We start from the raw sequence: 25477 nt of genomic DNA on the forward strand, positions 1-25477 counted from the left end.
CAACAGAGTAGGAATAAGCAGTAACCTATGGATCTAAACATTCCATCTTAACCCCAAAAGAGAGGGCTGGTAGGAACAGGAATATCTGTGGTATTCTTGAATTTTTAATTATTTTAAGTATTCAGTTACCCACTGGCAGGCATCAGCAGATAAAATAAAACATCAGAAACTCCTCTTTATCGTTACTGTCTCTTTTTTTTCCTTTCCTTCTTTCAGATGATCATTCAAGGGTGAGATTGCAGCTGCTGGATGGGGACCCTCACTCTGACTACATAAACGCCAATTACATCGATGTAAGGCTCCTGGGCACTCCCCCTGTGACCACCACTCCTGCTGACAAGGCTGCTTATGAATTTGGTGCATCTGACACAGGGACAGACTGTTGATCTGATAGGAACGACAGCTGAACAGGATACAAACCTCCTGTTGTGACAGGGAGAAGGTTCTCTGTCTCCAGTTAATTCTGTCTGGCCAATCTGGCCAGATGGAGGTTTCCTGTGTTTGACAGATCCACCAACAGAACTGGAGTGTGGGATAAATGGCATATACAGAAATGAGTATCAGCCCCTCCCAGCAGCATGAGTGGATACGTGAGGCTTACTCACTCCTCACCAAGTGGCCCTGCAGAAGGCATGCAGATAGATTGACTTTGTTTTTCAGTGGTAGAACATTCAGAAAGCAGCCTCCTTGCACACACAGAATGGTTAAATAAAGATGCATTTCTTGTATGCAACCTAGTTGCCTGTCTTGACTCATCCCATGCCTGCTGTTGGTGCACTGGTAGGAGTTAAAAAAGTTGGGGCTTTGTCTGAACTGTGATCTCACAAACTCTGACTTATTTTCTTTCTTTCCAGGGCTACCACCGGCCTCGCCATTACATTGCAACTCAAGGCAAGTTCATTCTTCTATGTCTAAATATTTGTAACCACTGCTGGCTTAAACTGTTGTGAGAGATTTATAGGGTGACATCTGTTTAGGGGAATGTCTGAAAACTTGATACAGGGGCACAATAGGGAAGGATGTAGGATGTTCCAAGATCCCAGGGAGGTGGTGGAGTCATCATCCCTGGAGGTGTTCAAAACATGAGTAGATGTAGCACTTGAGGCCGTGGTCTAGTGGCTGGGGAAATGTTGGGAGGAAGGTTGGACTGGATGATCCTAGAAGTCCTTTCCAACCATAGTCCTTCTGTGATTCTGTGCTCTTGAAGGTACTCAAATGCAAAACCTCAGCTACAGGAATAGAAAATGCTACAGCCTTAGAGGTGGCAGTACAATTTATAACGTGCCTGTTGTGCCTGAACGATGAGATCAGAACTAAAAGGGACTTTACAGATCTTGTGTTACCTTCTGGAGTGAAATTACTTCAGGAGGACAGTATGAATAAGCCTGTGACTGAGGAACTTCTGGGCAGTGGGAGCTAGTGGGCAATGTGTTTCAACACCACCTCCTGTAAGTTAGTTCATGAGTTTTCTGTGCCTTTAGTGGTAAAAAGACAAAAAAAAAAAAGGAGAAAAACCCTACCCATGTTAGTTGACAAACCTCCCTACTTGTTCTTTACAATAAGGTGTTGTTTTCCTCCATCACTGGCCAAACCCTGTGCCATGACCACTTTACTATTGTTTGTCCTCATTTTTGTGCATTCCTTGCCCTCAAAGGTGGTGTTCAGAGAAATTTCTCTAGTCTTAAATTCGACTTTATGACTTCACCAGTGGCTTGTCCCTGCTGAAGGAGTAAAGAATCCTAGTAGAATAATAAGATGATGGTGGAGGTATGAGTGTGGGGAATGCAACAAGGCTGAGAACAGGAGGATGGAGGATGGGCAGAGTGGGTGAAAGGAGCCCATGGGAGTTCTTTTCCTACAGTGTAGAAGAGAGGGAGGAAACAAGGTCAGAGAGAGACTCTAGACTAATAAACCTCTTGTGGGTACTGGCTGTTTGGCTTTTGAAACCTGAACTTTTTCTCCCTGGGGGAATGTCAGAAAGGGGCTAATTTCTGCATATTTTCTTCCTCCTTCAGATTTAATAAATATTAAAATGTGAAATGGAGGAATTTTAGTGCTGCATCAGGTATAAATTTCAATACAGCCTTAATTACAGGCTCACTGAAAGCTGCATCCATGTCCCATCACTTACACATCAGTGCTGCAACTATCTCCACTATTTACAATACAGGCTTCACCTCTCTTTCTGGGGTGCCAGAATTTTAAATACCCCCTGTGAGGAACACTGAGGTGTCTGATCTCTCAGAGAGCTCCAGGCTGGTCTGTGTCTGTAACCCTGAATTGCAGAGGGATGCTCTGAAAAGGAGAGTAGGATCCTGTGGGAACAGGACAATGGCTGGGGGGCAGAGCTGAGAAGAGTTGCTGGCATTTGATACAGGCTTTTAAGATGTCCTTTTGTCTTTTCTCCTGCCCCAGGGCCAATGCAAGAGACAGTGAAGGATTTCTGGAGAATGATTTGGCAAGAAAACTCTGCAAGTGTTGTCATGGTCACCAACCTGGTGGAAGTGGGCAGGGTAAGGCTACCACCTTCCCAACACACAAAGCCAAACCAGTGCTGGGTGGCAAGCTCAGAAAGTGAAATGTCTTTTGCTCCCTCTAGCAAGGGAATGAATTCAGCCAATCTGGGTTTTTCTGTAAAATGCTGGATTTTGTAATACTTAGCTGCTTTCCTTCTAGACTAATAAGGATCGTGTTCCCCATGTAAGGCTCAGCTTTAGCAGAGTTATACAAATTTATGCTAGCTGAGAAGCTGTCTCCTTTTTCAGTACAGAAGGAAAAATGTTCTTCTGTAATAATTATTCTTCCTCTGTATCATTTAAATACTTCTCTACCCACAAAAATCCAGAGGGGCGAGGACATGTGACTGGTATTAAAACTCTCAAAAGAGCTCTTTGAATGACAGTTCAAAGCTTAGAGTTTCCAATCACTTCAGGAGATCCCTGTTCTGGGGTGGTATGAGATTGTGCAGAGCTGGATCCTGGGGTCACCCATCAGCATTGGGCCTCCTCAACACCCACCACTTCACTCTCTTGGATTCAGGTGAAGCAGGACTCCCTGTCTCAACACAAGGCAATTGCCGAACCCATGAGGAGAGGAAATGGGAATAACTCACAAGGTGTAGCTTAGACTTTAGGGAGTGAGGAAAAGGCATGTCTGGGGGAGCTTTCCCCACTTCCCACTCCTAGTGGTCTTTGGTTTAGAGATATTCTCAGGCAGAAACTGGAGCTCTTAAAAATTTTGTCTGTATGTTTGTCACTTTCTGTTGCTTTAGTTAAGGAAAATTTAAATGCTAGTTTACTCACAGCCATTAGTAATTCAGCTGCTTTGTATTTGATTTCCTTTAGATCTCATGGTTGAATGCCAGCTGCTTCTGTTCATTTATTGTTATTTATTCTATTTTATCTTCTACTGACGCTTCAGTTTGAAATAAATGCCTCTGTGTAAAAAACCAAAACCAACAAACTTACATTAATCATATTTAATATTTATTATGACTGGAACTGGAACATGAAACCTGCTTCACAGTAGCTAATTGCTTCAGCTTTTAGGTGCCGTTCCACTCTTTCATGCTGGAGCATTTAATAACTTGATAGTCTTTATTAGCTTAAATATCCCTTCTAGGGCTTCACAGACTTGGCTTTCATTTCTACTAGTAGTTTTGCACATGGCTTGAGGAAGTGGCTACGCTTGGGATATGTCTCAGATTTCTTTCTGGAGCCTTAGCTGAGGCCTCTCACAGCTGGTAAAATGTCAAAGTTGCATCACATCTGATAAGGGAAGCTTAGAGTCAAAGAAATGTAATGTACCAACAAGTTTCTTAGAGTCTCTATGAACTGAAATTCTTTGGCTACACAGGGAGTTCAGAATTACATTAACAATAGCAAGAGCATGGATTATTCTCAAAGGGGATGGTGCTGGTGGCTGCCAGGTATTCCCTAAGCCTGATACATGGCCAGGGATTAGGTGAAAATATAAGGAAGACTGTCTTAAAGAAGGAGAGTTAAATGCAGCCTTTTCATTTGTATCCACACAGAGGAAACCCAAAAAAAAGAAAATCCTCCCTGTGGTTTCTGTATATGGTAAAGGAATTTTGATCTAATTTATACAGTTAATTTTGACAAAGTCTGTACATCAGAAGAAAACCCAATTTGCGTTGGCTCCAACTTGAAAGCAGGGTAAAATGTAGGTCAGCTCTAACTCCACTTGAGCTAGTTCCTCTCAATATTTTCTTCTTTCCCCCCTCAGGTGAAGTGTGTTCGATACTGGCCAGATGACACAGAGGTCTATGGAGATATTAAAGTCACATTAATTGAGACAGAACCATTGGCAGAGTATGTCATACGCACCTTCACTGTGCAGAAGGTAAGGAAACCTTCAGGCAGCTGAAATTCTGATCCAACACTTGTGTTCAGAAATATGAACTCTGGGAAGCATACCCAGAATGCTCTTAGAGATGGGAGCTGTTACTATTTGGACAGGTTTCCCTTCAGAAACCTAAATTCTGGGCAGAGGTTCCAATTTTGGACCAACAATTTTACACGAACATCTTGATGCAGCCACAAAAGTAGAACCCGCAGTGCATGAAGTTTAAATGCATCCAAAAGCCAGCAGATAGTTGAGGGTGTGCCAGGAATAATGTCATGTTTCACAGCAGCAAATTACAGATGGAAAAAAAAAGGTATCAATTAAATTGGATCCCAGGTAGGGTCCCCTTTCAACAGAAATAAAAATATAATAAAGACGAGTATAAAAATATAATAAAGGCAAGGATATAACCATTATCCCCAAATGGACAGGATTTGGAAGATTTTTGACTTGTTAGTACAAGTTGGAAGGCTAAATGTATTCCAGGTCTGTCCAAATTACTTTCCAAACACTCAGTAAGTGGTTTTGAAGCTTTTCAAAAATTCCTGCTAAGTGACCTTCAGCCACACTGGGAATATTGTTCCAGTTTTCTGAGACACCAGCTCCATATTTAACTAAATCACTGAAAAACTTGGTAGGAAATATTAATGCCAGAATCTGTCAGGATTCCAGCTACATTTCCTGTGTGATAGAATGTCACAGTTAACTGACACTTCTCTGTTACCCTTTGCAGGGCATAAGTGGGGTCAATTTTCATGTACCAATAACTTGGTCACACCAGAAAAGCCAAAAAAAGATGAGTCTGGGTACCACTTTCTGCCCTTTTCACTAGCAGCTGTAATCACAAACTGAGATTTTTGGCAGGAAATGGCAGAAAATCTACTGTTGCCTGGGGCATGGCCACTCTGTAGGGGTCCATTCCCCAGGCTGTTGCTTCAGCACCTCAAAAAAGATTTAAGAGTGACTTCTTGGTGGTTTATGGCAATGACACTGGAGGAGGCCAGATAAGGGCAGCCAGGGTGTGCTGGGGCTGGGGTTGCCCTCTAAAGATCTTAATCAGCTGGGTTGCAACTCTTAAGACCCCAGGTTTGAATTGGGAGCTGGCATTCACCTTCCTACTCCTCAGTTGTGTGTTGCCCACTTCATTTGTACTTGGAATTCAGCTTGAAATCTGAGAGTGAAGGAGACGTTCCTGCGCATAATGAGAGCTCAGTGCTGGTTCATCCCCCTGCCTGAGGGAAAGGAGCAGTGACTAGAGAATATGCTGCTTGCACTCTGATGGAAGAGCAATAGAGGCTGTGTTGTCTCCTCAGAAAGGCTACCACGAGATCCGGGAGATTCGGCAGTTCCACTTCACCAGCTGGCCAGACCATGGGGTTCCTTGCTATGCCACGGGCCTCCTGGGCTTCGTTCGTCAAGTGAAGTTCCTCAATCCCCCAGAAGCAGGACCCATTGTTGTGCACTGCAGGTATGAGAGCCCTTGGAGCCCTTCCTCCATCAGCTTTATCCCTTTTTTTTTTGTGTTCTTCTCATCTGGCAATAGGCAACTGCGTTCTGTTTGTTAAAAAATACAGTCTGTGGGCCTCAGCAGAAGCAGGAAACAGAGTGGAATATTTGGTTTTCTTTTCTAATGGGGCAGCTCTGGTGCTTAGCTGGCGTGGACTGGAGATGATATAAGTAGGTCAGAGAGGGCCATTTGAATATAGAAGACTCTCTGGTGGCCTGTACTCTCTTAGATGCTCATAGGAGAGCTAGAAAAATGGTAAATATCTGGGCCAGCCATTCAAATTGTTATCTGCAACAAACCTCACATGGCAGAAGGGATTTCTAATGGGGCAGCTCTGGTGCTTAGCTGGCGTGGACTGGAGATGATATAAGTAGGTCAGAGAGGGCCATTTGAATATAGAAGACTCTCTGGTGGCCTGTACTCTCTTAGATGCTCATAGGAGAGCTAGAAAAATGGTAAATATCTGGGCCAGCCATTCAAATTGTTATCTGCAACAAACCTCACATGGCAGAAGGGATGGTGCCTAAAAGCAGACAGGGAATTTTAAAGCAACTCTGCTTTTCTGTACCCACACACACTGCAGCTGAGCTTTGTACCAGCATCAATAGTCTTATCTGAAATGTTAGTCTGTCTTCCTGGGTCTGGATGCCAGCGTTGTGCATCTTGGCCTCCTCAAAGCCCAGGAGCTGGAATGGGAATGTCAAGCTGAAAACCTGCCCAGTGCCTTCCAGCTAGTAAATAAAAGAGGAATGCCTGAGGAAACCTCACTGCTTGGTTTCCAGCTGTGAAAATTCAGACTATTGAAGCACATGCTGGCTAACTCCCCAGCTGCTGCTCTCGCTGGTGAGGGCTCTTCTGCACTGTTTTCCTCCAGCTGAGTTTAAAGCCCTTCTCTGCAAGGCACTGTGTGAATACATAGGAGTGCATCCCTGACATGAAGAACAGACAGTTTGAGGCATGATCAGGCGTGGTGCTGGTGGTGGGAGAGGAGACCCACACACACACACACACACACACTGGCAGCAGTTTGATGTTTTCAGATGCAAGGAAAGACATTGCTACAAAAGCAGAGTTTGGGTTGGAGCAGCTGCTTCTGCAGTGCTCAGGCCACAGCTCAGGGCATGTGTGCTGTAAAGCAGGAGCACAAGGTGAGGGAGCAGAGCTGGCTACCCCAAAATCTCCCCCCTAATCAACCCACAAGCAATTAACCTCTAACTGCCACGCTGCGTGATCAGGAAGAGAGAGAATACATCCCACAGATGTCCTGAGACTGGGAAATCAATTAAATCTTACCTTTTTTAAAACATTTGGATTGGGGGGGTGGGTTTTTTTTTGTTGGATTGTTTTTTTAGCAAGCAGTGACTCAGTTTTGTAACACAACTCAGCCCAGCCTGAGGAGCTGGTGGAAGGGAATTCATCCAGAGCTCAGGGCCTGAATTTGCTGCCTTGGTGCCGTGACATGGGTCTGGGCCTAGAAAGAGTCTGAACCAGATTCACTGTCACCAAGAAAGCAAAGAGAGATTTTTCATCCTGGGTTGGATTGTTTTTTTAGCAAGCAGTGACTCAGTTTTGTAACACAACTCAGCCCAGCCTGAGGAGCTGGTGGAAGGGAATTCATCCAGAGCTCAGGGCCTGAATTTGCTGCCTTGGTGCCGTGACATGGGTCTGGGCCTAGAAAGAGTCTGAACCAGATTCACTGTCACCAAGAAAGCAAAGAGAGATTTTTCATCCTTCCCATTTTAATGAATAAATGCCATTTCCTCTCCGTTATTTATCTACTTTTGAATTTTAATGACTTGCTTTAAGTGGTAATTACCAAATTCTCCCTACCGATGCCTGGCTGGATAATGTCACTGCTCGATATTTATGAAGTGCCAGGATCCTCTAAATATAGAAATGTTATAACTATTTGTTAAAATTCTGAAAAGCTGGGAGATAAAGGGAGAGGAAATGCCACTTATTCATTAAAATTCTGCAAATGAAAAATATCTTCCCTCTATTCAGCAGTTGATTAATCTGGTCCATTAATTTATGGTCATTCATATCTCCTCGCTTTCGGCTCTGCTGGAGTTTTCATGCTGTTGAAGGTTCCATGATTTCAGCTGAGTTTTCCTTCTTCCTTTGGAGTAATGTGAAGAGACGTTCTCCTCTCTCTATCCTTCACACCTAAACAGCTTGGATGATTTCCCAGGAGGGAATGAGGACACAATGACAACACAGTTTTGTAGGAGATGGTCCAATTCTCACAAGCAGCGGGGGGCTTTAAAACTGAAGGGTTTGTGTAGCCCAGAGCACCTTCCACTATAATTTTACAGTCCACAACTTGAAATCACCCTCCTCAGGACCCAAACACCTCTGGATTAAAAAGGGGAGAGAGATGTTTGAGGTGAAGGACTGAGCCCCTTTCATCAGGCCCACATGAGTAAATGTGTGAGTCCCATGGAAGAACATCTCTGGAATTGTGTGTGTGTGCAACCTGGAGGCTGCTCTGCCAGACCCTGTGTGATGAGAGTTGTCAACATGAACTGACCTGTAAAATCATAATGATTATTGTCGTAATTTTTCTGTTGATGTCCAAGGACACAAAGCTTTTTTTATTTTTTTTCCTGCTATCTGGAACCATTTCCCTTTCAAGAAATATTCTTTTACCTCATTGTCTTAAATCCTAAGCCACTTCAGGTACACACAACAATCAACCCATTAGGGAGAGGGGAGCAGCTTCCAAGAGAAGACAGCTGTGTCTGTGCTACAGATATCTTCTCCTCCATAAAGCTCTGTCCCCCCTTGGTGCCTCATACCTCACTGTTTGCCCTGTTTTGCAGTGCTGGGGCTGGGAGAACAGGGTGCTTTATTGCCATTGACATCATGCTGGACATGGCAGAGAACGAAGGGGTGGTGGATATCTTCAACTGCGTGCGAGAGCTGCGCTCCCAGAGGGTCAATCTGGTGCAGACAGAGGTGGGTGCCAGCAGGACTCCTCTTACCTTGGGCTGCTTTTCCTGTCAGCTTCCCTGCTCGACAGGAGCCCGGCAGTTCGTTAAGTCCACGCTTGCTTGCTCTGTGTTGTGATGACACAGAACTTTTGGTGGCTGAACATGAGCAGATGGGCACGGAATCACATTCACTGTCAGCTGCTCGGGGCCTCCAAGACAGGAGGGCAAACCTTGAAGTTTAGGTCTTAGCATTGCTGATTAATTTTATTCTCGTAGTAGAAAAAAATAGCTGGCGCCTGGATCCTCTCATGATTCATTCATAGGTACAGTGCAGACTCCAGCAGTGCCTGGTTTATATCAGTTGCAAGCTAAACAAACAGAACGTGCCTGATTCAAGCTTTGGGTGCTGATGAAGCAAGCTGCTCCATCACATAGCATCCACCAGCTGCACAAACTTCTGTGGAGCTCTCATCCTGCTGCACAAGTTTTATATATATGCTTCAATGCCTTCCCCTCCTGAGGAACAGGACAATAGCCTGGCACAGAGAAAGCCTTTTGACTTTGCTGGACTTCTCCTATTTAGTTCAGGGAAAGAACTTAACCCAGAATATGAGTCCAGGGGTTTTGAAGGGGCAGGTGGAGCAGACCTGTCAGTACAGTTGTTTCTCTGGCATTATCACAGGTCCTGAGCACCATCCATTCCTGACTGTGGCCTCGTGACTGTGAGCAGGAGCTTCACACCCTGATTTCCTCCTCAGCCCGCCCCCATTTTGTCCCAGTGTTCCCCAGAGTGGTGACTTCTCATTTTACTTGTAAATTTGAAATGAATACATGAGACCTCACTTTCAATGATGGATGAAATATGCTCACAAAGCTGTCACGTAGCACACTCTGTAATTTGTCTCCACATGAAACAGAGCCAAGTATGCATATCAGGCATGATTTAAGGAAAAAACAAGTGTGATATTTCATGATCTGTATTGAAAATAAGATCTGAATGTCTTCCTCCCTCCCCTGTGCAGGAGCAGTATGTATTTGTCCACGATGCCATTTTGGAGGCATGTCTCTGTGGCAACACGGCCATTCCAGTTTGTGAGTTCAGATCCATATATTACAACATCAGCAGACTAGATCCACAAACCAATTCCAGCCAGATAAAAGATGAATTTCAGGTAATTTCATGTGTCTCGGTCATTGCAGTTGGTGTGTTAAAGGTGTTTAATCAGTTTCTGTTATTTTATGATTTCCAACAGAGCAGAGCAGGGGGACACTGAGCCAAGGGCTGAATTTGGCTGGTTTTTGTTGGTTTACTACTGCTCAGGCAGAGGTTTGTGTTTGAGCATGGACTTCTCAGCCTTCAGCAAGGAAAGAAATTCTCCATCACTTCAGCAGAGCAGGGGTACTGATCTTCACACATAATGTTCTACTTCTCATGTCAGCAAATCTTCTGTTGTTTGTTTTCTTTTGTAATTTATGCAGAAACATTTATGCCTCAAGGCCCCTTATTATCTGTTCTCTTGGCTCATATGTTGCTTCCAAGCCTTGACAATCAACTTGTTGACATCATTCCATGCAAAGGAGCTCAGTGGGCTTTACTTTCACTATTGCATAATTTTCAGTGAACTGAGTCCCTCAGTTTGCTGTAGATGTTTTGTCAAGGACCTGGTGATGAGAAGTGAAATGACAACAAAGCTCACAAGTCCTGATATAGCCCCTGGGGTAAGCAATGAAACAGGGACCACACCACTTTTGGTTTATCCCACCCTATAATATTGTGGGGAATTTTGGGCAAGGTCTCTGCCTTTTGTTAAGAGGCCATTCTTCTCAGTCAGTGGTAAAAAGGTGGAGATTCCTTTAATTGTAGAAAATTCCCACCTCCTTTCCCAGCAGAGTATATTTTGCAGCAAGAGAATGTCTTTTGGGAGCCCCAGGCTGAGTGAGGTGCCTCTTTTCCTCTCTCCCTGTGCAAAGGGAAAATGTGTAGTTTTTATCTGAAACCTTACAGGGAATCATCAGGGTTGGTGCAGTGAGATAAAGAACGTGGATCCCAACTGATGACAGTTCAATTAAAAAAAGATGTGGTTTTATCAAGTGGTATCAGATCTGTACAAGTGTTTCTGGTTCTGGACGCTTGGCATGAAGGAGCTGAAGCCTAACTTCATCAAATGCTGTTATGCTATTAAAAAACCCATCACTGCTTGCTGGGCTTATTTTGTCATGATAGGAGATGAGATTTGTCGCCCGTGTGCTTGTTCTTTTGAGCTGCCAGGGGCTGGCAACTCCTGTGGGAAGGAAAAGCTCCACTGTACTTTGCATAAGAGGTTCGTTCTCTGTCTAGTTGTGGAATCTATTTTTACAGGATTTTGGCTCAGAGCATTCTCCAGCCATAATTGTCTGGATTTAATGCAAAAGATGGTATCTTTTGGTACAGTCTTCATGAAGCAGTTGATCTAACTATAGATCTGGTGGTGTGATTTGTATTATTTAGGTCCCACTGGCCCTTAGGTAAGGCTGGGTGTATTTCTCATGTGCCACATTTTATCTGAACATAAACCAGCTCATTCTGGAGGGTTTTTGTAATCTGAATAAGTACAAAAAAAAAGAAGAGAGAGTTGGGGAAGGGCATAAAACAGGCAGGAGTAAATCACTCATGAGTCACTTGACTAATTACCTGCACTGTTAGAGATCTGAGATTTCATGTTGATTCCCCAGCCAGACTCCCTGCTTTCCATCTCTGGACAAAGGGCCTTTCATGTAGAACTTGCAAAATTTAGAGCAACTATATGATTTCAAATTTCATATGTTGACACAGTCCTTTATCTTGGATTATTTGACCCTCATCTTTTCTCCATTCATAAACCCTCTGTGGCAGAATTTAAACTTTCTGTAAGGATTTTTGGCCCTAGATATTTTTGTGTTCCCCTGGTGGCTGCAGAGGAGTTCATTGTATGGCTGCATGGGCTTTGCTCAGGAAGAGAACAGAACAAGTGAAAGTAGAGTGACATCAGACAGCCACTGATCTACCATAACTGGCAGTGTTCAGACATGTTTGCTTTGATTTGCTGGTTTTGATCCCTGCTGACCAGCCTAGACTGGTTTGTCAGAAGGCCTCCACAACAGGTAACACAGAACAAAATTAGATTTAAAGAAATACAGTTTATCAAGCTGTGGGAAAGACAGATAACAGTAAAAGACTGACAGCATGACCCCAGAGGTGAGACATGGCTACGTAAGTGAAGCATCCTGTATGCCACTCCAAAAGCAGCAATCTAAGGAATACATAAAAGAAATAGACTTTCCTGGTTAAAATAAAATAAAATAAATTAAAATTTTGTTGTAGGTTTGTATATGAATTGTTAAGATAGACCAGTAGTTGGACTGAGGAATCACCAGAAGGTCTGAACCCTCTGCTGTTTGAAACAGGGCAGTACTTGGGGTACTTGTGCAGAGGGTCCACTTGCAGAGGGAGGTGGCTGTGAACTTATCATAGAATCATAGACTCCTTTAGGTTGGAAGGGACCTTCAAGATCATCAAGTCCAACCATTGAGCCATTAGGGCTCTAAAGTCCTCTGCTAAAACAGATCAGAATCTGTCAGGGCTGGAAGGGACCACAAGGATCCCCCAGTTCCAACCCCTCTGCCATGAGCAGGGACACCTCCCACTAGATCAGGCTGCCCAGAGCCTCCTCCAGCCTGGTCTTAAAGACCCCCAGGGATGGGGCTAGAGATGCGATGGTAGAAACAGGAGGAGTTTTCCCTCCATGTGCCCAGGTCAGAGCTGCAGCTTGGACCCACGAGAGCTCCTCCCAACCTCTAGAAGAGACCAGCAGTGTTGTCCAACTGCCGATCTCCATGCTTCCCCTTCATTCGCGGGGATCATCAAGCTCTGCAAGCCTCCCTTTAAAACACACTGTGCAGATGGCACCCTTGGCAATAAATCCAGAGATGCTCAGGCTGCTTCTGCCTCTCTCTCCCTTCTCCCCCTTCTCCCTGCAGACCCTGAACATCGTGACGCCGCGGGTGCGCCCGGAGGACTGCAGCATCGGGCTGCTGCCGCGCAACCACGACAAGAACCGCGGCCTGGACGTGCTGCCCCTGGACCGCTGCCTGCCCTTCCTCATCTCCGTGGATGGGGAGTCCAGCAACTACATCAACGCTGCCCTCATGGACGTAAGCTGCACTGCCCCCACCCATCCCAGCCTGCATTCCTTCTCGGGGTGCTTTTCTGGGGGGAAAAAAAAGGATTGAAAGTAAAATCCCTTTCTTAGCTACAGCTTAGAATCATAAAATCATAGAAACCTTTAGGTTGGAAGAGACCTTTAAGATCATCAAGTCCAACCATTGAGCCATTAGAATCCCTTTTTTAGCTACAGCTTAGAATCATAGAATCCTTTAGGTTGAAAGGGACCTCCAAGATCATCAAGTCCAACCATGGAGCCATTAGGGCTCTAAAGTCCTCTGCTAAAACAGATCAGAATCTGTCAGGGTTGGAAGGGACCACAAGGATCCCCCAGTTCCACCCCCTCTGCCATGAGCAGGGACACCTCCCACTAGATCAGGCTGCCCAGAGCCTCCTCCAGCCTGGCCTTAAAGACCCCCAGGGATGGGGCCTCCACCACCTCCCTGGGCAACCCATCCCAGGATCTCACCACTCTCCTGGGGAAGAACTTCTTCCTCACATCCAGCCTGAATCTGCCCACTGCCAGCTTTGCCCCATTCCCTCTAGTCCTGTTGTTACTTGAGATCCTAAAAAGTCCCTCCCCAGCTTTCTTGTAGCCCCCCTAAGATACTGGAAGGCCACAATAAGGTCACCTCGGAGCCTTCTCTTCTCCAGACTGAACAGCCCCAACTCTCTCAGTCTGTCCTCACAGCAGAGCTGCTCCAGCCCTCGGATCATTCTGGTGGCTCTTCTCTGGACACGCTCCAGCAGGTCCACATCCCTCAGCTTGATGTTTTTAAACAGGATGAAAGCACACAGAAATGTGTCACCTAGGCTGGGATGATCCCACCACCACTGGAGTTTGCCACACATGGGTGGAAAATTTTTGACCAAGTAGTTTATGAGCTATGAGGCTGCATCACAGAAATGCAGGTGGACAAAGAGGTGGTGGGACAGCTCTTCTCATACATCAGTGGTCGTATCAGTTGGAAGATAAATGTTTGCAGCAGCTGCCAGGTCAGCTCTTTGAAAAGAATGGTTTGCAGTGTGGAGTGAGTGATTTATTTGAGCTTTTGCAGTTAAGAATATGGGAGTACAGGGATCAGATGTGCAAAATGCTTCAGGCTGAAGGACACGAGTTAAGCTGATGTGAATCTATCTTGAAGGCATTTTCCCTTGCTTTGTTTATAGGCTAGAATCTCACAGCACAGGTCATTTGTATAGGGTGGTTTGTCTTGATGGTTTCTTTTTCCTATGCTGCCTATCTCCCTTTGGACATAATTGTCTTTAAAGCCACTAATTATTGCAGTTGGAGTATGTGTAAATATGATTCAGTGTGAAATGTCATCAATTTTTCCCCAGCAATACTGAGGTTGGTCTGTTCTTTCAGTCTTTGGGGAGCAATGACACTACTGCATTTAAAAGGTTAAGTCAATTGGTCATAGGATTTAGATTTTTTTTTCAGAAAGACTGTGATGTTTTTATTGCAAATATGCCTAAGGAGACTTCTTTTTTCTTTAAAGTGTGTTTGTGCTTGGACCAATCTGCAGAAGCACAATCAATCAGTTCTCTGGTTTCTTAGGGACTGGGGACGTGTTTGCACATTTCAGCCCTCATTACCTCAGATCACTTTGCTAATGTTTGTATCCTTCCTCACAAGATTCCCACCAACTAATATTTTTTATACAAAAGAATTTTTCACCCTCCATTGAAAGTCAGGCACTTGTGATGTTCTCCTGCTCTCTTTGATCCTTCTTCCATAGAGGAACTGGCAACTTTTGAAAAATAAAAGCAGAGAGGGGAACAGCCAAAGTCTCACATTTTCATGGGCATTCTGGTTGAGGACAGACAGTGCAAATTCTTTGTCTTTTCCAGTAGCTCCATGTCTGCAGTCTGGTACCAAGCATGGAGATCTACACGAGATCCTCCATCCTGTGTTGCCTTGAACTGTTATTAGTTCTTTCATTGTATTTGGGACACTTGACAACACAGTCCAGTGCTGATCATTTTATTTACCTCTACCTTACAGATTTCTCATGTTTTTTTGAACTTCTTCCCAAACCTTATGTGGGTTGCAGCTTGCTCTGTCTATTACATGAAGGCTGTGATGGAAGAAGTGCTGGAGCAGGAGGGAGGATGGTACACCCAGGATGGGTTACAGCCTGGGTTTGGGAACATGAATGGTCCCAGGAAGACAATCTGAGAGGCTGCTCTGGGCTGTGTTCACCAAAGTTAACCTCAAACACAGAAATCCATCTGAACCCTCCCTCGGAGTTTAAAGCTGGGCTGGAGACTGTCTATGTTGCCTGCAAAGCATTAAAATCAGCTTCTTCTGCCCTGAGTTAGATTTGGGGAATACAGCTGTTCTCCCACTGTTGCCCACAGAGGGAAGGAATCCTCCCCCAGCAGATTTCAAGACTCCTCACCTTTCCTCTTCATGTCCTCTGACCCTTTCAAGTAAACAGAGCTTAGGATCTTTCCTGTGAGAACCATTGGAAAGGCAGGTTTGCTTCTGCAAAATGCTTTGTTAAGAAGAGAGGTGAAATATTCTCACTCACCTTCCCCTAAAACCATTGAACATAATCCTTAAGCAAAGAGACTCTACCCACATTTTTGGCTCAAGCCATACAGATGTGGTGATAGGTTTGTATTTGATGCATGGGGCTTGCAGAAAGACAGGAGTCCATGTCATGTCCCTGCCATCACTGGTGTCCCAAGATCCTACAGATATTCTCTTACATGAGTAATTAGCATCTCTGTAACCTTCCCTTCAAAACAGGACAGTGAGTCTGTTCCTCACCTGTAGCAAGGAAAAAAGGTGTTTCTTTTTTCTCCTGATGACAATCCCCACAACCAGGTCTTGCCTTCAGCCAGCAGTTTAGTCAGTTGTGTTATCTGCTCTATTATCTACTCTATTGCTGCACAATAAAACCAGAGCAGAATCATTATCACATTCTTAACTCATTAAGAGATAAGATTTGCTATTTAGCACTCTATTGCTTCCGTGGGCCTGATGCAAGACTCGTTTTGACCCATATTGGTCCTATAGAGTAGGGTTTAAGAAGAGGACTTATTCCAGACTGATAATTCCACAGGAAATCAATTCTTTTTTCTTCTACTTCCCATCCCATCACCCTGCTCGCTCAGAAGCATGGCACAGCCACTCTGCCAGCTGCTGCAAGGTGTGCACAGCATCCTCTGCCCCTTCCCAGCAGGGTCTGCTCAGCACTTCCACCCACAGCTGACTCATGGAGGAGAGACAAACCCCCACAACTGCCATCCTGATACTTCAGAGTTTGATTTCTTTCTTGAAATCCACAATCTTAACCTATTATGATTTTTTCTTTTTTTTCTTTTTTCATTTTCCCAGAAATACTGTGCCTTTTGATTCAGATGTACAGCAGCAAGGGCTGTGCAGTTTGTAGGCTCATCTAAGCATTGCCTGCTGTGGCTGGAAAGCGATAAAAGTCCTGAGTTTCTCCCCTTTCATCTGAAAAATGCCTCACAAACATTCATTAACACAGCCCCACAGAGGCTAGGAGCAGAGTTCCTCCCCTCCGTGCTTAGGGGATTGAGGTCAGAGAGCTTTTTTTGAGGTGAAAGAATAGCAGCAGAAATTAAATGCCAGTCTTGCAGGCTCTGAGCAGTGCCCCACAAGCTCTTAAAGGATGGCTGAGATCCAAACGTGCCACCTCTCTGCACTCCATCACCAGGGAGCAATAGCTGGCAGGGGGGCTAATCCCTTCAGGAGCTCCTGAGGTCCCTGGCAGCAGAAAGGAGAGCATTTGCTTCCAACTGTTTTCTTCCCAATTATTAATATTACTGATAGGAGTAGTAGTAGTAATAGTAGAATTAGTATTATTTGCTGAGTCTCCAAATATAAATAATTGATTTGGGTAATCTCTGCTCTTGTGACACTTCTTTAATGAAATGTCTTCATTGGGAGCAAAAGAATCCCATTATGAGCTGTTCATTCATTGCAGAGTGATAACAAGGAGAAGGATATGTGATTTGTATAATCTGGTTAAATGGCTCAGATTGCCCAGCCACAGCCTCCCGGGTGTAATATTCCTTTGAATAGAAGTTGATTGAATTTTTTTAACTAATCTTATTCTTTTGTTAGAGCCACAAGCAACCTGCTGCCTTTGTTGTAACCCAGCACCCTTTGCCCAACACCATAGCAGACTTCTGGAGGCTGGTGTTTGATTATAACTGCTCCTCTGTCGTGATGCTGAATGAGATGGATGCAGCACAGGTAAGTCAGTTCTCACCCTTTCTTTCTTCTCAAATCCAGATGGTTTTAAGTGTTTTTTTTTTGCTGCCATTTTCTTGTGTGCTCCCCTCCCCACCCTAATAAATAAATGAAGGGGGACTGGAAGGCAATAGGTAACGTTTGGGTTATGATGAAGTCTAAGACCTTGGTTCCTTCTAAGGCAGCTAATTCTTGCTGCAATTAACAGAGGTTACACAATTCCATTGTGTTGGTAGAGCTAAATTTTCCTCCCAAACTCACTTGCTTCTCTTGCATATTCTTACCTATCTTTGGTTCAGAAAAATGTTCCCTGGCACAGCCTCGACGTGCTTCATGCTTGACCTGCTCACATGGCATTTCCAGAAGAATAAAACCAAGGCAGATGCTGAAATCATTCAAAGGATCTTTTCCCTCTGGAGAAGCACAGTGTAGATTTATTTTCTTTCTAGTGTCACATGTAAATTGCTTTCTTGGCTACTCACCACACCACGACTTTCAGGAGCTGAGCTTGCCAGGGGAGGAGCCCTTGCAGTTCCTCCTGTTGCAGCATTTCCAGCCACCTTGCTGACAAGTGGCAGAAGATAACAGCTTTCCAAAAGCTGCTCCTAATCATGCAGTTTGTCTGGAGAGTACATTTGGCATGGCTAATTCACCCATCACAACACTTGTTAAACAAGAGGAGAGGAACCCTCAAGTAGTTGGTACTTCATGGATTAATTTTTCATTTGCCTCTTCTCTGTTTTCAAAATCTTACAACACTTGGAGGCAGTGAGATTATTGGTTTCTTTCTTTTGCTGGTGGTAAAGAAGCCAATCACCCCATTCACTGAGGGGATCTCCCTTCAGGTTGAACACTATGGGGTTGTGTTTCCAACCAGCAGGCTCTCCTGGTGACCAGCAGAGTCCCACCATGGGGTGAAGAACTGGAATGCCTGTGCAGTTGCTACCTCCTTTCCAATTCACCCTGCCAGATTCTGCATCTTGGCCCTGAATCCAGAGGTGAATGTCATCTTCTCAGGGTTTTTTTTCTGACATTTTAAGGCAAAACACAGCTTTTTCTGGAAATGACACACTTTCTCACACTTTATTCTTGGAGAACACAAACCTATCAGTCTCAGCCAGAGTCACTCTTGCAGCTGTCTTTCTGCACAAGACTTCACAAGACTTTTTTTCCTATCAAAGTTTTCTTTTCACAGGGTAGTCTGTAGGCACAGAAAAGGAGATTTGGCAATGCCTAAAGTCACTGTGATGGTTACTCTAGCACTCTTGCTGTCTTTCTGCATAAGATTTCACCTGCTTTGTTTTTTTCCTCTCAAAGTTTTCTCTTCATGGGGTAGTCTGTAGGCACAGAAAAGGAGATTTGGCAATGCCTAAAGTCACTGTGATGGTTACTCTAGCAGAGTGTCACCCAGCTGAAGTCTGCAGTGAATGCCAAAAGCACCCAGCTGGGACTGGAAGTTGAGGATGATTTGTATCTGATCAGTTTTCAAGGCAGGGTGTGACAGTTTGATAGCAGAATCATTTTGGTTGGAAAAGACCTTTAAGATCATTGAGTGCAACCATTAACCCAGCACTGCCACGTCTACCACTGAAGTATGTCCCTCAGTGCCACATCTTACACAGCTTCTAAATCCCCCCAGGGGTGGGGACTCCACCATTGCTCTGGGCAGCCTCTTCCAGGGCTTGACAACCCTTTTGGGGATGAAATTTTTCCTGATGTCCAACCTAAACCTCCCCTGGTGCAACTTGAGGCTGATTACTCCTGTCCCATCACTTGTTCCTGGGGAGAAGAGACTGACCTCCACCTCACTCCAGCTTCTCTTCACAGAGTTGTTGAGAGTGAGAAGGCCTTTTTTTCTCCAGGCTAAATCATCCCAGGTCCCTCAGCTGCTTCTCCAAGACTTGTGCTCTAGGCCCCTCCCCAGTTTTGTTGCTCTTCTATGGACACACTCCATCCCCTCAGTGTCCTTCTTGGGGTGAAGGAGCCCAGAACTGAACTCGAGGTGCAGCCTCACCAGTGCCAAGTTCAGGGAGATGATCTCTGCTGGCCACACTGTTTCTGATACAAGCTGGGATGGTGGTGGCCTTCTTGGCCATCTGGGCACACACTGTCTCATATTCAGCTGCCTGTCCACCAACACCCCCAGGGCTTTTTCCACCAGGCAATTTCCAGCCACTCCTCCCCCAGCCTGGAGCTTTGCAGGGAGTTGTTGTGACCCAGGGGCAGGACCCAGAACTTGGCCTTGTTACACCTCATCCCATTGGCCTCTGCTCATCCATCCAGCACTACAAACCCTTGGATGTACAGCTGCCTGCAGGTGCCACATCTGTGTGCATGAGCAGGGAGTGTTGCCTCCAGGAACAGAAGACAAATACAAAAATTACTGGTATTAAAACTGCCTGATCTGTAGAGGGGCAAAGAGTTAAATGGATAAGTGAACCTTGAAATGTTCCTTTTGCAGGAAAAGGTGCCAATAAAGTGAACCTTGTTCCTTTTGCAGGAAAAGGTGCCAATAAAACCTTGCAATGGTCAGAGAACATAACAGACTGTCTTAAGCATTGTATATACATATACTTTTTGGGCAGATGCTTTACAAAAAGCAGGTTTTAATATTTAGGAAAGGTTTCATCTTTTTTCTTCTTTTCAATGCACCAGGAGGTTGTTTCCTAAAGCACCTGCTCAGCTCTGAACTCCTTGCCTATTGGACAGATGCTTTGAGAGGAGATCTGTAGGCTTCTTGAAAGTCTGAGTGAAGAGTAAAGACAACCTTCAAAGGAGGACTTGCTTATGTGGTCTTGGCTGGCTTAATCTTAAAAAGCTAGCAAGGGCAAAGATGCCTAAGATTGCATGAGTATCCCACCCAATTTCAATCCCCTATGATCAAAGGAATAACATGAATGCAGAATTAATGCAGTAGCATGCACACACTTGACGTTATTACTGGCAGTGATTGAACTTGAAAAGCCTGAGATCAAGTTCAAATGAGCATCTGGGGGTTTCAAAACTTCTAAAATATTACACTTGAAAATAGGAGGAAAAAAAACCAGAAAGAAATACAATCTCAGCAGAAACTGCTAATGAGATCTCCTGCAACATATTTTCTCGCCACGATCTGTTTCCAGATGGATTTGAAATACTTAAGATTGTAATTTGTGTGGATAGGGGATTTTTTTTGTACTTTCAATTCAGTAATATCAGCATAAGAAAAAAAGCTTCCAACCTGCTTCACAAACTTTGGAGATTCAGTTGTGGTTCACTCTGAAACAGGAGTTGCTCTCCTTGCTCTCAGAGCAAATTCATTCTCCCTTCCCTGCTTGCTGGTAGAGTAAGGAAGCTAAGGAGTTAATCTTAGAGACAAAAGAGGTTCTACTTTGCTTGAATTAAGATGAATTTTCTTGGTGTGTGTACTATTTTCTTATTATACCAAACCTCTGTGGTTCCTATTAAATTTACCTATGGACACTAATCATTTAAAGTTCATTTTAGACCCATACCCCTCCATAAGCTTCATTTGTCAGCCACTGTTTGTGCACCTTTAGACCCCAAAATTCAACCAGGTATAAATCATGTTCATACCAAGAAAAAAAAAAAAAGGGAAAAGAGTCAAGCTTCTAATTTTTTTTTTCTTCATATTCATGATCTAAAAAACTTTTCCTGAGCTAGAAGAAGCTCTCCTCTGAGCAAATACATGTAATGCAAGATTGGTTATGGATTTTGAGCTGGTTATAAATTCAAAGGGAGAGGAGACTGAACATGCCTTTCCTTGTTAATAATTAAGGTGCTTTCTGTTTCTTTTGGTGTTTTCCTCCAGCTCTGCATGCAGTACTGGCCAGAGAAGACCTCCTGTTGTTATGGCCCCATTCAAGTGGAGTTTGTTTCAGCAGACATCGATGAAGATATCATCAACCGGATATTCCGGATCTGCAACATGGCCAGGGTAAGATCAGCCAGACACCAAAGGGTACTCCCAAAAATACACCTTGGCACAAAGAGGAGGCAGAACCAAGACTCGTGGTTTAAAGATGCTTGAATCTCTCACCTAGAAATTAAATTCCACTGCAGAACTTAGTCGTTACTTCCTTTAATTAACATTTAGTTGCATCAGTCTGTATTGGTGAAAGACTCTTGGCTGAAAGTAGAAAGTGGATGATACGAGCTGAAAATCTGTGTTTAAAGGGAAAGCATTTTTCTCTGTGTATTTAAAAATAATTAATCATTTAGTAGCCAATATAAAACCATCAGTACATAGGAAATAAACTGGGATAGTGTCAGGAGCTCTCCATCTGTCAACTGCTTTGCAGTGGTTCTGAAGACAGATGCCACTGTTACTGGCTAGACTGGGATTCCCAGTTGCCACTGTTTCTCCTATAAATAAGCAACTGCCATTTCTGTAAACAATTCTTTGTCTGTATCCCTCAGCCCCAGGACAGCTGAAGTGATAGAAACAAAGTTTATCTGCACACTGGACCCTGGCAATGCAACTTCAGAGCTGCAGGAAAGGGTTTCAGTAGATTATTTTTCTCTCATTAGTCATTTCCCAGATTGATTAGGTCTCATTTTTTTGCTCCTTTTTCATTTTCTCTAATCAGAACTGGAAACAGGCTCCACAAATTACATTTCTGTGCTGTTTAACACGTCAGTCTCTGATTGTGTGGTCAGAGCCTGTGCAGCAATTCAGTGGTGGCATTGCAGAGTGAACCTTGTGGCCAACTCCAAAGTGGATAAATCGATTAGATGTTCACCTTCCCAGATCCCATGCCAGCTCTCTGTGAACAGGGACAGCCTTGAAGTCATGTAGAAAATAAGACTAAGGCTCTGTGACTCTCAGGGTGAAGCTGGCCTGTAAGTGCATAGCTGGCAGAGTGGATGCCATGAATTCACAGCTCTTTGCACCCATCTATGTGGCCAGTGGCCACTGCTGAAACCTTTATGAGGATCCTCTCCTCCAACAGTCCCCTGAGATTTTTTGGAGGGGCTTCTTTGCCTTTAGTTCTTCTGGTACAACAAACTTCCAGCACAGGCAACCAAAAAGACACATTTGATCTATTTATATAGTTTGATGAGACTTAATTCTCTACTGGAAACAAAACAAGGGATCCTATGCCCCTAGTTTCTGCCTGGCTCTAACCCCTGGGGTCAGCACTGTTCTGTAGGTTACTGAAAAGTCCTTGTTGTATATGGTGTCCAAGTGGAGGATGTTAACCCTGGTGGCATCAGATCCAGAGGGCAGGTGCCATGTCACCAGTGCCCCCTGCTTTGCCCTCTCTCTGCTTCCTGCCTCACCCCTTTCAGCACCTTGAAAGGCTCTTTGTTTTAGCCTCAGGATGGCTATCGCATCGTCCAGCACCTGCAGTACATTGGCTGGCCAGCCTACAGGGACACCCCCCCTTCCAAACGCTCCCTCCTGAAGGTGGTCAGAAGGTTGGAGAAGTGGCAGGAGCAGTACGACGGGAGGGACGGACGGACTGTTGTCCACTGCCTGTAAGTAGGACTGGAAAATGTGGGGAACCTCACAAAATGCTGGCTGAAGAGCACTGACTGTGCATCTGGTGGTTTGCCAGGCTACAGCTAGGGAAAGTGAAGCTAAATGACATTTGTAATACACTTTGGGTTGAATTCTGGGCTGTGTTATAACATCCTGGCCCAGGGATTTCACTGGTTGCAGTGAGGAGTAGCTGCAGAAGCTCTGCTACTTTCTGTTGGGTAGGTGGGTCTCATGACTGGAGCCTGTGCCCAACCAGAGCAGCACTGCCCCATGTCCAGCTCTGACCACAGAGCTGCTGGGAGCCTCAGAGAAGTGAGCAGCAGCACTGCAGTCCCTGGGGCTTCCCTCTCCACCACTGCTAGGGACTGGCTTAGCCCTTGAATCCCATCACCTGCCCTGTCTCTGCCTCCCCAAACTCTTGACCTTCATTGTCATAAAATGGTTTGGGTTAGAAGGGACCTGTAAAGGTCACCTAGTCCAACCCCCTGCAGGGAGCAGGGACATCTGCAGCTAGAGCAGGGTGCTCAGAGCCCCATCCAACCTCACCTGGAATGATTCCAGGGATGGGGCATTGACCACCTCTCTGGGCAACCTGAGCCAAGGTCTTTTTTACCTCAGCATAAAAAAACTCTTCCTTAGGTCTGTTCTAAATCTTCCTCTTTTAGTTTAAAGCCATCACCCCTTGTCTTGTCGGACTACTGGTAGTCCATTATAAGATCTCCCTGCAGCTTCCCTTCTCCAGGCTGAACAAGCCCAACTCTCTCAGCCTGGCCTCCCAGCAGAGGGGTTCCACCCTTGGGTTGTCTTTGTGGCCTCCTCTGGACCTGCTCCACCAGATTAATGTCCTCCTTGTGCTGAGGTCCTTAACCAGTCCTTACACCACAGCCCTTCCTTGGCGTGTGTGGTGTGGGGGCTGCCATGTAAGCAGAGCTCTCCCCCATCCCCTCACCCTGGCCCAGCTTCACCTGCTGCCTCTCTTCTTCTGCACCCAGGAATGGTGGGGGACGCAGCGGCACCTTCTGTGCCATCTGCAGTGTCTGTGAAATGATTCAGCAGCAAAACATCATCGATGTGTTCCACATAGTGAAAACGTTACGGAATAATAAAGCCAACATGGTGGAGTCACTGGTAAGCCCTTTTCCTGTGCCTCAACCCTGTGTCTGCAGGGGAATTCAGAGCAGGTTGAACATTTTCATGGCTTAGCCCAGCACAAATCCAGACAAACTATAACAGGAAGCCATCAGAATTAAAATCAGCCCCATCTGAGCATGTGCAACGGGGAGGGGGCAGAACTTGTCTGCCTGTGCGTTCATACAGCCTGGTCCCTAACGCTGCCACGTGCCTGGAAACCAGGAGGGGAGAACAGTCCAAACACCAGGCCTTGCTCCCTGCAGCCAAAGGGATTAAACTGCCCTGAATTCAATCATCTCCATCGATCACACTGAATTCTTGCCTCAGGAGCAATGTGTGCAGTGAGGGCTTGGAGCAAATAATGAATAGTCCACACGCTGGCTGTGGCTTTGAGTGGTTTTCTCTTCCAGTGATGATGCCATCTCTTAGCAGTGCTCGTTCAGGGTGGCATAGAAATGCAATTCATGTTTGCCTGGTCATGCCAAACAGTATAAGAAAGAGGGAGGAGGCATTTCTGGCAGCTTGTAGAATGAAGAATTCTGAAGAGTTCACCTGTATCCTAATGCCACCGATTTCTGTTCTCTCTTGCAGGAACAGTATAAATTTGTATACGAGGTTGCACTGGAATACTTGAGTTCCTTTTAGCCCAGCAGAGGGAGGGGAGCCTCCGACGTGCCAGACTCCAATCTCTGGCAGACTCATCTCCCCTCTCCCACACTGGAAGGCAGTAACAAGTGTGGGAAGGAAGAACTCTCCTTCCCAGAGCAAGGAACTGGGATTGCACAGACCACGCTGGAAGGAGACGATGCCTGTGTTTGCTGCTGCCTGCTTTCTACTGGAACATCTACTGCTTCTTAAATAACCTACTGTAAAAATTAGCAAAATGGGAGACAGGCTGAAAGACTGGACTTTCTAATCCCCTCTGACTTCTGCTCTCCTCTTTTGGATTGTATTTTTGCTCTCCTTGCTGCAGAGTGGGGAAGGAATGAAACCCTTAGGAAATTATCTTTTAAATGTCTCCTTTTTAATTTATAATTTTGTTCTCAAATCCCAGACTTTAAATTTTTAATTTCATGCAGCAGTCATTTGGGAAAAATGAGATAGCCATGGGGGGGTATGAGAAATGTTTCATTACAATTTGTCTACCTTATCTCTTTCCTTTTATTTGTTTTTCTAAATGAAAAGGTCAACACACACAAAAAAATCTCTACAATTCTCTTCCCATATGTAGTCCCTTTTAGCATGAAAATAGATGGTGGAGATGAGAAGCTGTTCATGGATTCACTGCCTCAGCTTCTACACAAATGTTTCTTCTCAGTTCCTGCTGGACTCCCAAGGCTGTGCATGAACTGGTCACATCTCTGCTCTGTGCTCCTTCTGGTGCTGGTGAAGCAAGACCATGAATGAGCTTCCCAGCCACTTGAACCTTAAGGTTAAATATTTGCATCAAAGAAATTGCATTTGTCTTGCAACTTTTGGTAACTTTGTTACCCTATTTTTTCAAATATTTGCTGGGGTGCAGTGTGTCTTTGAAAAACAGGGTATAAAGTAGGTATTGCTGAGCATATACTATGTATGATTATTTTTTATTTATTATTTGTATTGCTGTAGAACTTAGGACCCCTAGTCATGACAGGACCCTGCT

At 44.8% G+C, this 25477-nt stretch overlaps 1 protein-coding gene across 1 annotated transcript; it reads left to right on the top strand.

Annotated features, from left to right (window-relative positions):
- Positions 1 to 216: 216 nt before the first annotated feature.
- On the top strand, positions 217 to 25020 carry PTPRT (protein tyrosine phosphatase, receptor type, T; the record flags this gene model as incomplete). The annotated part of the gene is made up of 13 exons (XM_008937981.1): positions 217 to 293; positions 855 to 891; positions 2416 to 2513; positions 4246 to 4362; positions 5679 to 5833; positions 8695 to 8830; positions 9828 to 9977; positions 12802 to 12975; positions 17088 to 17219; positions 21028 to 21153; positions 22534 to 22697; positions 23694 to 23829; positions 24424 to 25020. Coding segments are annotated over 13 exons (1556 nt in total), but the record flags the coding sequence as incomplete, so codon positions are not given.
- Between the last annotated feature and the right edge of the window lie 457 nt (positions 25021 to 25477).

The sequence above is a fragment of the Merops nubicus genome, unplaced genomic scaffold, assembly GCF_000691845.1.
Source record: "Merops nubicus isolate BGI_N331 unplaced genomic scaffold, ASM69184v1 scaffold14690, whole genome shotgun sequence".
Taxonomy (NCBI): Eukaryota; Metazoa; Chordata; class Aves; order Coraciiformes; family Meropidae; genus Merops; species Merops nubicus.